This window comes from Euprymna scolopes, chromosome 34 (assembly GCF_053919585.1).
Source record: "Euprymna scolopes isolate OS-2025 chromosome 34, ASM5391958v1, whole genome shotgun sequence".
Taxonomy (NCBI): domain Eukaryota; kingdom Metazoa; phylum Mollusca; class Cephalopoda; order Sepiida; family Sepiolidae; genus Euprymna; species Euprymna scolopes.
In genome coordinates, this window is record NC_136515.1 from 57,759,044 (window position 1) to 57,771,642 (window position 12,599).

General features: G+C 36.4%; 1 protein-coding gene across 1 annotated transcript in view; it reads left to right on the top strand.

The window, feature by feature from the left end:
• The first annotated feature begins 7,141 nt into the window (after positions 1-7,141).
• Positions 7,142-12,599, top strand: part of LOC145259269 (protein arginine N-methyltransferase 1-like) — a 58,167-nt gene continuing 52,709 nt past the window's right edge. Inside the window, exon 1 of the mRNA XM_080117108.1 lies at positions 7,142-7,284. Within this exon, the coding sequence (XP_079973234.1) occupies positions 7,267-7,284 (18 nt within the window). The 5' untranslated portion in view covers positions 7,142-7,266. The remainder of the gene's footprint in view (positions 7,285-12,599) is intronic.

Here is a 12,599-nt window from a genome sequence, read left to right on the forward strand (position 1 = left end):
ACAATGAAGAAAGAAGAGAGAAGCAATGTCGATGATTAATTGAAGTTGTCTTCTGCTTCCAGATGTTGAGTGAGGATTGGAGACGTCAGCTTACACAACTAAGGTAAATAGAAGTCAACACATACAACTAGAAATAATTAAAGAAAAACTAAGTAAAAAAGAAAACATTTAAAGGATGAAATAGTGAATGCATGTCAATGTTTGTATAGAAGTCAGCGAAACTCAAAAAGCAGGGAAACCTTATCCATAATGGAAACAATAATCCTACTACATGCAAAAGAAACCTGTTATATTTATGTGGAAAAGAATAAATCTAAAAATAAAAAGTAAATGTAAGAACACATGGAAAAGATGAAAAGAAAGCGTAAATAACACTCTATCCATAGAGAAGTGTGCGTTGACATAGCAAAAGCAGCCATATTGAGAAAAACGATACATGTTCGTTCTTGGACAATCTGCTATTCTTGAAAGCAAGTGTATGCAATTGTAACACACATAGTGGAGAGGCATGGTAAGAGGTAAACCGTTATTCCAATAAATAATTTGGAATAAGGGACTATTCAGTAAGCACAACTGTAATCGCAATGTACTATGTATAAAAATGTAATATGCATAAAGGTAAATACTGATTACATACGAAAAAGTAACCGTAATTAAAATGAAGCGGTGAGTTTGGGTTATGGAGAAGGAATAATTTGCATTGAAGGAAAAACCTTTGATACTCTCTCAGTGGGCTTACGTATTTGAGAGAGTGTGACAAACAAGAAAAAAAAATGACTATAAAGCAGGGCAAAATGTATGTATTGTGGGCTAGGAGCATGCTTTAATAGTATCTGGAAGTGGTGAACATAAAAGTTGTGTATAGAAAGTGTTTACTTATAACCATATATTGTCAGAAGTAGCAGGGGGGAAAAAATGGCGCTATTTTATTATATTAGAGACTAGCCTGAGTGCCCGGCGTTGTTCAGCGTTGCTTAGTGTTTGTAAGTGTGTGTTGAGCAAAAAACAAAAAGTTGTAGTAGGCAGGCAGGCTCGAACCCATGACGCGTGTAAGTGTGTTGGTTGAGCAAAAGCAAAAAAAAGGAAAATTGCGAGTGCAAAAAACAAAAAGAAGCAGGCTCGAACCCATACACGCCAGAGGAAAAGGAGGTGAGGAAAAAAAAAAAACGGTCTTATTAATGCACCTACTGCAATTGTGGCATCACAGGTGGTTGAGCCTGCTTACTACTCCTATTTTTTTGCACTCGAAATTTTCCTTTTTTTTTTAATTTATTTTTTTTTTGCTCAACCAACACCCTTATACACACCTCCACTTTCTTTTCCGCCTTCGTGTCACAGGTTCGAGTCTGGCTGCCTGCCTACTACAACTTTTTTTTTTTATTTTGCACAACATACATCTTCAAACACCCGGGCAACGCCGGGCACCCAGGCTAGTCGATACAATGCATGAAAGTATTTTTTTCCTTTTTTTTCCTCAACTTGCAATAAATCCTCATGTATTCAATATTATCTTTCACTGTTCATTCTCGTTCTTGGTCCTGGATATGACCTAAAACTATATCCGATGATGAGGCCCCACCTTGCGGGCCTTGGGGAGTGTGGAGCCACCCTTTAATTGCCATTGCTCCCAGATCCACTCTGACCCGGAATGGTAGTACCTGTTAGGGTCCCAACTATGGGTTAAATAGAATCTGACTTTAAAAAAAAAAAATATATTCCATTAAAAATCGTTCCTCAAAATAACTAGATTCGGCATTAAATAACCTGAAAAAGGTTGATATGCCGTAAAACAAAAACAACCAACCAACCATTCTCGTTCTAAGCTGTCCAACAAAAAAACTCCACTCGACCAATTGTGTACATATGCAAATTAACGGCATACGTTCATCAATGAGCGACCTACAAAATTATGCTTGTCTTTTCTTTTCTACATTTTCTGCTGTCATTTAGCAAACACAATTTCTATTACAGGAAAGATTAATGCAAGAAAACTATTATATAAATTTCAAACGTCATTTTGTTTGTGTGTTTATGCATGTGTTTGTGTTCATGTGTTCATATATCCACTAAAAACTTTTGTCAGCCGCATCGGACCAAGTCGAAACTATCTGAAAGAGTGATCCCTCGGACGCATAATATCTGAAAATTAGAAAAAAAGATTAATTCTGTGGTGGTCAACTAGATCATTTCTTGCAAGGAGGGTCACTTTTTGCAATGCCATTTTCTCAAGTCACGCATGCGTAGCAATTGAAAGCATGCTTAAAAACGTTATTTTGAAGGGTCATGACATTATAAGTCGTCAGGGTTCCAAGTTCAAGCCTGCTTACTGCGGCTGATTTTTTTTTTTTGCGGTTGCATGGGCACTCACTGCTATTTTGATTGAAAGAAAAGTTGTTTTAATTCTTTTATTGGGGGGGGGGCTGTTGGGAAAGTTGTCACCAATTTCTTCTGTTTTTTTTCTAGAGATTGCTCAATATCCTTAGTATAGCAGCTGTGTCCAAACCGAACTTCATGTCCACCCAGGCAACGCTGGGTATCCATGTTTGTCTATTATATAAAGGAAAGCCGTCTGTGTGTGTGTGTGTGTGTGTGTGTGTGTGTGTGTGTGTGTGTGTGTGTGTGTGTGTGTGTGTGTTTATGTCTGCTAAAAACTTTTGTCATCCACATCTGACCAGATCGGAACTGGTACCACTTCCCATAGCAGTAGAGCAACGAAACTTGGCACAGTTATTAGTCTTTCTCTACATAAGAACTACCCAGAGTTATGCATTTCTCCCATCGTTTGATGCAGCCCTGGAGACCGTTTTTGTAGAACACCCCAGGTTGGTCCTCCAACCACTACGTGACTTCAGAAATCAAGGCTGCATCATCTGGGAAACGCTTTCCTTTCAAAAACAACTTCATGGCTAGGAAGAGGTGAAAGTCAGAGGGCGCAAGATCAGGAGAGTAGGGAGGATGGGAAGAATTTCATAACCACATGCCCGTGCTTCTGATCTGGCGACATGCGAGTTATGGACCGGAGCGTTGTCCTGCAAGAGGAGGGTACCTTTGCTGATCTTGCCCTGCCTCTTAATTTTGATAGCTTCCCTTAGTTTCCTCAAAATTGAAGTATAATAGGCTCCTGTAATTGTGGTACTCTTTGCCACGAAATCTGTCATCACTACTCCGTCTTGGTCCCAGAAGACTGTGAGCATGACCTTGCCAGCGGAAGGCTGCACCCTTGCCTTCTTTAGAGGTGGTGAATTCAAGTGCTTCCACTGCATTGACTGGGCTTTGGTGTCTGGATCATAGTGATGGACCCAGGTTTCATCCTGTGTAATCAATCTTTTGAAAAACTTTGACTCATCTTCTTGGCACATCTCCAAATTCATTCTCGAGCACTCGACGCGTTCTCGCTTCTGGAATGGTGTGAGCAACCTGGGAATCCATCTGGCAGACACCTTATGCATATGCAAATGGTCATGAATGATAGTTTCCACAGACCCTGTACTAATCTTGACATCTTGGGCTATTTGGCAAATAGTAATGTGCCGATCTTCCAAAATGGCAGCCTCAACTTGACAGACAGATGCCTCATCAATGGCAGAAGGGGGAGGAGCCGACCAAGTCTGGGAGCTGTTTCCACAGACTTCCGGCCATGTTTAAATTCGCGATGCCAATGTTTTACAAGGTCATATGATGGGGTCTTATCACCATAAGTTTCTTTCATTTCATCAAAAGTCTCCTGTGGTGTGCATCCTTTCAAATACAAAACCAGATCACTGCTCGACATTCAACAGGCTCCATTTCACACCTGACTCAGTTCAAACACCTGTAAAACAGACACCACAATTTTTTTTTTTTTTTTTTTTTTTTATTACATTTTCACCCCAAACAAGGCACATTGCCACTTTGGTGTAGGGGGCTACTATCAGGGGAAACATCTACTGGGGTACTATGTAGGGATTAGGGCAGCGAGATGTTGGTTCACGTTGCACTTGAACTTATGCATGTCAGTACAGTTGGGGAAGCAGTGATCTGGAATGGAATTCCAAAGTCTAGCTATTCTGGGGAAGAAACTACTGGAGTAGAAAGATCTTTTACATCTAGGGATCTCTACAGTGTGGGGGTGGGATTTTGCAGCTTGTCGGGTCTGTCGAGGGTGTTCACGTCGTGGGGGCACAAGTGCTTGCAGTTCTTCAGAGCATTCACCATTATAATACTTGTAGAACAGGCAGAGGGATGCAACGTTTCGACGATGGGACAGAGGCTGAAGTTTAGATGCCAGTTTAGGGCCTATCAGATTTGCGACTCTCTTTTGAACCCTGTCAAGGAGCGAGAGACTAGTAGCCGATGCACCGGCCCAAATATGACAGCAATACTCCATACATGGGCGAATAGTGGCCTTATAGAGGTACAGGATACTTTCGGGTGTTAGAAGTTTTCTAGCACGGTAGAGAGAGCCCACCTTCCTTGCAGCGGCCCTGGCAATGCCCTCGATGTAATTGTTCCAACTCATGTTTCCTGTGAACGTTAGGCCAAGGAGCTTGAGAGACGTACTCTCAGATAAAGAGTCGTTGGCCATTGCTATAGGTGGTAGAGAAGGTTTCTTGTAATTATTGAATGAAACCAGTTTTGTCTTGGTGGCATTGAACGTTACCATCCATTTTTGTCCCCATTCCACTACTGATTGGAGGTCATCCTCTAGTGTTTCTGCCATTACTTTAGATATATGTTCATTTGTTTTCCTGTCGTGCCTGCTATAGAGTGTGGTGTCATCAGCATATATACCCATCTCAGAGGCAATTTTGTCGGGGAGGTCATTTATGAATATCAGGAACAGCAGAGGTCCAAGGATAGATCCCTGGGGCACTCCCGCATTTATATCATATTGTTTAGATGTACGACCGTCGAGGACAACCTGGATTTTTCTCTTATCTAAGAAGGATTTAATTATGTTAAGTATTCTACCAGTGATACCGTAAGATCTAATCTTCCTGAGGAGACCCTCATGCCATACCCTGTCAAAAGCCTTAGATATATCTAGACCTACCGCTCTGCCCTCTCCCGCTTTGTCCAGTGAATGGTATATGCGTTCAGAGATTACAGTGAGGATGTCTGCCGTGGAACGGGCTTGTCTAAATCCATATTGATGGTCGGTCAGAAGTTTAGCATCTGTAAGGTGCTGGACTAGAGCATGGTTAATTAAGGTCTCAAATATTTTGGCAAAAAGTGGGAGGAGGCTAATAGGGCGATAATTTAATGGGTCAGTTCTTTCGCCAGAATTCTTGAATACTGGTACTACAGAAGCAGTTTTCCAACAGCTCGGAAAGCAAGATTCATTAAGGCATTTGTTGTAGAGATTGGAGAGAACTGGAGCTACTTCGGCTGAGCACTTTTTTAATAGCACAGCTGGGATGAGGTCGGGTCCACATGCTTTGGAAGTGTCAAGGTTTTTTATGATAGCATGCACCTGAGCAGGGGTGATTTTCAGATCGTCTAACGTGGCGTCTGTCCGCATAGGAAATTGAGGTAGGGGGTGGTTTAGAGGGTCCAGTGTGGAGTTTTAGGCAAATCGACAGGCAAGCATGTTAGCCTTCTCGGTTGCTGAGCAAAGAACCTCGTGATTGTTAGTTAGTGGGGGAATTGTTGATTGCCCATTATTTACTCCACTGTTGTAGATTTTCCAGAAGTCACGAGTTCCTAGTTTTTGTGCTTCGATGCGTTTTTTAGTGGTTTCCGTAAATTCCCTCTTAGCTGTCGCTATTTCTTTCTTAACGTTACTTCTAGCTTCTATGTACTTCTGTCTGTTTGAACTGGACTTATGTCGGTTAAACCTGCGGAATGCATGCTGCCTTTGAGCAATGGCAGTTGCGCAAGTCGAAGTAAACCATTGGGGAGAGTGGGGCTTGCTATAGAATTTCCGCATGGGAACATGCGCTTCGATTGCAGTTTTGAACCATTCAGTGGTCTCGGTTGCACACTGTTCAGCAGGAAGAGAAAAAATATTTCCCCATGGGGCGTAGAGCTTTAATTTGCCACATAACCATAGAGATATAAATCATTGCACATGCAAAATTTCAGCTAGATCAGACAACTGGACTTATTGCACGCCCCTTGTATCAAACTACAACTATTTTTCTTATTTTCATGTTTGAGCCTGCCCACTGCGAGTCATTTTTTTTTTTTGGTCGCATAGGCACTCTATGCTATTTTGATTGAAAGAAAAGTTTTCATTCATTTATTTATTTTAGCGGAGGGGTTTCCAGTGCATGGGCAACAAAAAGTGCTCAATATCCAGAGAATAGCTTCTCTTCGTATCCCTTCTGCTGAAATATCTGGTGAGGAGGTTGTCACGTACTTCTTTTTTTTTTTTGGGTAATTGCAATTTTTGTGTATTCGATCTTCTATTTTTGAATTTGTTGTGGGTGTGTTGATGAAAATCCTCAATATCCTTAGAATAGCAGGGGTGTCCAAGCCAAAAATGTTGATTCGGACAACGCGTGTATCCATGCTAGTCATATATAAAAATAATTGTATAAAATCAACAGTAGGTTCTCTACGGTGCAATGTAGACTACAATATATTGTGAACTTGGTCACTGCAAGAGGCATGTGACGCTTTCTCCAAGTGCATCGCAATGGATCCCTCAATAAAGCAGGAATCAATCGATTTGATTGAAAAATGGGTGATTTTATTGGGTGAAACATTCGTTGATCATCATTCAATCCCGGGCAACGTCGTGTCAGCCTGCTAGTGTATATATATATATATATATATATGTGTGTGTGTGTGTGTGTGTGTGTGTGTGTGTGTGTTAACCAACAGAAAACATAAATAATACGCTCTTATTTTCGGATTTTCCTTATAATAGAGCACTCTGCTGGATTTCTTTTTCCAAAAAAGAAAATATAACTAATTTATTATATATATATATATATATATATATATATATATATATATATATATATATATATATATATATATATATATATATATAATACGGGGTTTTAATATGGGGTATTAATTTGATATTATAAAGTAAATTTTTGTTGTCTTGTTCATATTTTTTGTTTAGTTTCAGTTTTCACAGATGGACCAGAAACACAGTACCACACAAATCCATATGACATACTTATCAGATTTTTGGTGACGTAGAACACATACACGTGATAATTTTCACATCACAGGACAAGGAACTGCAGTATCCAAATTCATATGACGTAATCGTCAGTTTCCGGTGACGTAGAACGCAAACACGTGATAACATTCCTCTTTCACAGCAAGATGGCCGACGTAATGGAAGTGAGTACATATTTTCCTTTGTTACATTTTCCATGTTTCAGATATTTTCGTTATTCGCCGTTAACTTATTGTTTACGTCCTGGCTTTTTAAAGATTTGATTGCATTCCCATTTTGTTTTAAACTTCTTGCTGCTTTTGAAAATACCCTCCTCCTTTAAAATAAAAAGGGGGAGAAGATGCGTGTTTCTTCCTAGTTCGTTATGTCTATCTTTAATTCGCTTGCGGCTTCTGTAAAAAAAAAAAAAAAAAAATCCTGTCAAAATGGTTTCGTTCGAATTAAATTCCTATATTTCTTTAAGAAACTTTTTATTTGTTTATTTTTCCTCCTTGTGTTAATATCTGTTTATGTAATTAAGCGATATATATCATGGGAACGTTATATTTCCGCTAATGATAAAATATTAGAATTTTCAAACTTAAAATTAAAAATGAGGCAACTTAACGAAATATGAATTTATATATACATATATATTATTTTTATATTAAAAACAAAAATTAAAAAAAAAAAAAACAACATACGCACGTGATGTTTTTTTTTTTCAGACAGAGAACGGACCATGCTGAAAGAAAGCCATTCTTAACATGGGGAGGGTGTTTTTTTGTTTGTTTTTATAAACGATTCTGTACTTTCTAAGAATTTAATTAACAAATCGTACTTATGCTGAATACGGACAGTGCTTTTTTTTCTTTTTTTTTTATAGATATTCGAGTAAAAATTTTACTCAGTCTTTTTATTAAATTCTTAGGTCAAAATACAGAATATATATATAAAAAAAAAAGTGCTGCTGCAGTGCTGCATGTATGTTACTGCACAATTTTTTTTAATTGCATTTTCATGTTAATTTCAATTTTACCATATTTTTTTGTTTATTAAATTGTTAGGTTAAAGTTACAAAATACCTCCCCATTTTAAGAATTGGTTTCTAAATAATGTTATTTCAGTGCGGATGTACAAGTCAAAAAGAAAAAAAAGAAAAAAGCCCTTTCTGCCCGTTTTAAGTACCTTTCTAAATAACGTTATTTCAGCACGGTCCGTATTCTAAATAAACATCAACCAAAGATACCGTAAAAATTAAACTTGTAAATTCTACATAAAAGTCTGTAAACTGCAGATGTATCAAAATTAAGATTTCGGAACCGATTTTCTTTTCCGAATAAAAATATGCGTATGGAATTCCATCTTTTTGAAAAGATATGGACGCTGAAACCATACAGAAGCAAATATTTTAAGCCATCCACCATTAATATTGGTGCTTCTGCAGTTTACCAACCGTGCTTATTAGATAGATTCTCAAGTTGAATTCGATTTTTATGGTATCTTAAATTGTTAGATGAAAGTCTAGTGATTTGTGTAAACCGCGATATTTTTTTTATTCATTTTAATAATGTCAATTTACAAATTCCATCTTCTTGAGGGGGAAAAAAATAAAACGCGCCATTTTAATCTTTTAATTCCGACCCCCGTTTTAAATATTTTCTCGTCTTTTGCTGAAAATAAAACTTCAAACCTCTTTTTATAGATAAAAACTCTTGCACCAAATTTATTTACAATAATAAATATAAAATAGTTTCGTTAAAAGAATATAAATTTCCATCCTTTCCTTTTTCGCCACAAAAATAAATTAAACTCGAACGTCACACACGTGGGTTTTTCTAGTTGAAAAAGAAAAAATGAAATTTGATATTTCGACAAATTTGTCATTTTTTTTTTCTCACAATTTTCGCTATTTTTAAATTTTATTTAATAATAATTAATAATCAGTTTAAATTAAGGAGGTTATATTTTCATGAACATATATAAAAAAGACTTAAAAAAAGTAAAGAGAAAAGTAACACCGCTCCAACGGTAGTTCAAACAAATTTTGGGTTTGTATTACTGTACACAATACACAGATTCGAAAAATTGTCAAAAAACATAAAAAAAAAATAGGTATTATTATACAAACACCGTGACAGCGAATTAACCCTAACCCTAACGCTGTCACGGTGTTTGTATAATAATACCAAAAAATAAATGTTATCAAAGGCAAGATAAGTTACTTTTCTACCTAAATGGATAATTTTTTAGTGTTTTTATTTAATGTAACATGCTTATTCATCTCGAAAAACATAGTGTTTACCGATGTATTGGAAAATGTAAAATGGCACCCCACGCCCCACTCCCTCTCTCTTTGACACGGTAAGTTTGGGAAAAGGAGTTATAAATAAAAAAAACCTAGACACAATACTGTTAAAAACTCGCTCAATATATGTTACCGTAACAAACATTGGCTGACATATATTCGGTGAGTTTGTAACAGTATTTTGCATATATTTTTTATTTTTTAACTCCTTTTCCTAAACTTACCGTCTCAAAGAGAGAGTCGGGCGCCATTTTTAATTTGCCGATACATCGGTAAACACTATGTTTTTCGAGCTAAATAAACATGTTACATTAAATAAAAACACTAGAAAATTATCCAGTTAGGTAGAAAAGTAACTTATCTTACATTTGATAACATTTATGTTTTTTGACAACTTTTTCGAATCTGTGTACAGTAATACAAACCCAATAAATGTTATCAAAGCAAGATAAGTTACTTTTCTACCCAACTGGATATGTTTTTAGTGTTTATATTTAATGTACCATGTTTATCCAGCTCGAAAAACGGTGTTTACCGATGTATTGGAAAACTTAAAATGGCAGCCGACTCTCTCTTTGAGGCGGTAATTTTGGGAAAATGAGTTATAAATAAAAAAAGACAAAATACTGTTAGAAACTCGCTCAATATATGTTTTGTTACTGTTACCGTGACATAGGCTGACATATAGTCGGCGGGTTTTTAACAATATTTTGACTGTTTTTTATTTATCCCTCCTTTTCCCAAACTTACCGTCTCCGAGAGAGAGTCGGCCGCCATTTTGAATTTTCCAATACATCGGTAAACACTGTTTTTCGAGTTGAGTAAACATGTTACATTAAATAAAAACACTAAAAACATTCAGTAAGGTAGAAAAGTAACTTATCTTGCCTTTGATAACATTTATTTGTTTTGTGACAACTTTTTCGAATCTGTACAGTAAAACAAACCCACCATTATTTGTTGTATATTTATTTTCACTTTGGGGGGGGGGGGGCTATTGTAAAAAAAAAAAAAAAAAAAAATGCTTCTCTTCCCGTACGCAGATGGAACTCATTGAAGAAATACCAAACTGTCAAATGGCTAAAATTGACAATTAAAAACGTTTTTGTTTATTTAAACTTGCGCATATTTAGGAAAGCAAAAAGGTAAATTTTTACTTTAATAGCATCTCAATACTTTACCTTTGGGTTTCAGGACTGTTGAAAACATATCACATTCAAACATAGCGTGGAGAGCGGTGTTTTTAACACGCATGCGTAGGGAAAAAAAACATGGCCGCCAATAGGTACATAAGGGATTTAATTTAATAATAAAGGCCTTAATATCCAGATAACTACTTGTCTTGTCTCAGATTTAAATGTGATATTCGTTTCAGCATTTTATTCGTTTATAAAAACCTATAAAGGCCGTCGGTTACAGCCAGCTAACGTACTTCCTAACTTCCGGTGTGTAGCGCTACCGGAAGCGCTGAGAACGCTAATCAGTTTCTTCACTTTTATTGTTCAGTATTTCTGTTGTGGAGTGATTTGTTGAATAAAATATATAACAAAAGGGGCATTATTGAAAAGTATACAGTAAAAAATTTTTAAAAAATTGTACAGATAAAGTCTTTATTTGCACTTTTAATAACAAAAAAAAGTTATTTTATAAGAAATATGTTTGAAATTATAAAGTTTTTTTAATTTTAAAGATAAGTTTTTTATTTGAATTTATATAAGAAATATGCTTATAAAAAAAAAAGTACATAATATTCTCAAACTAGGTTAAAAAGATTTTAAAGTGTTTTCAGTATTTGTTTATAAATAAGAAAACTAATTTCAATAAGTCTTAATTGAAAATAAGACCGAAAAACTTTTAAATGTTAAAAAAAAAAAAGCAGTCGGAAAAAACTTAAAAATACATGCATAGAGGAGATTTAGGCGTGAGAGAAAAGCGAAGGAACTGATTTGCCGTGTCACCGCTTTCAGTAGCGTTACGCCGGAAGTTAAGTTAACTGACTATAATCAAGTCATCAATTTAATGGTGACAGCGGATTTGCAGTTAAAGAAAATACCTTTTATTCTATTAAATACCAGATAGAATGTATATAGAAAATTGCAAATACCCTCAAATACATTTACCCCTTAATTTACATTTTATTTTATAAACCACTTAAGGACAAATTCGCAAATGTTAAAAAAGGCTAGTCTAGAGACCCTGGACAAGAATGAATGAATGAATGCCCCCACCCCACTCCTTTGATGTAGCCTTGTTTTCAAATATAATATGTAATGGTTTGAGGAAAGTACTTATAATTTCGACATGAAGCAGTTTTTCAGAGAAAGAAACGTTACATAAAAAAGGGAACATTGAAAAGAAACAGGACAAAAAAAGAACGTTTTCCAACAGTGCCGAACTGAGTAATGTTGACCGAGTTATTACCTGGCTCAGAGATGTAAAATAGTTTGTCTAAAGTTTTGTCCATGAGCGGAAGTTGATTCCTGAATAAAAACGCTAAGAAATCTTTCTTGCCGTTTTTTGCTTGAACACAACAAATGCCTAACTTTAAAATTCAATACAAATTTTATTGATCCTCGGTTGCGAAAAAGCTATGTCCATCTTTTGTTTCTGTAAACAGAGCTCTTAATGGTAAGTCTTTGGTTCTTCAACAGGAACTGGAAGCAAGTTCATTCAGTCTTCAAGGATAAGAGCTGGCAGCCGTAGAAGGCGTAGATAAGATGCCTTCTGATGTAAAGGATCCAATAGTTGCACTGACAGCATAATGCAGAAGTCCAGGAAAATGTTACTGCGGCAATTATACCAATGTAACTCTTAACAGACAATGAAGATGTGCCTATATTTAGGCATAAAATAAATTGTTTCGGTCTCTAGTGGACTTATCGTAATGTGCCTAATTATTTAGGCATATGATAAACTGTCTCAAAAAGACGAAAGTTGGAGGCTCCATGTCTCCGGCGGATGGGGGGTTCAACATCCTTCTTCAATTCGGCTGCTTGATGTTACTGGAATGGATTCCACCCATCCATCCAGTTCAAGTTCTTTGCTGAAACTAGAAAGCAAGCACATAAAATACAACAAAAAAAACACGAAAGCGCTTCGCAGAGAATAAAATCAACCAATCTGATTGGTTCAAAACAATACAATGGAAGGCATGATTTAATTGTCAAATTTCTGACAAAACATGGAATATTT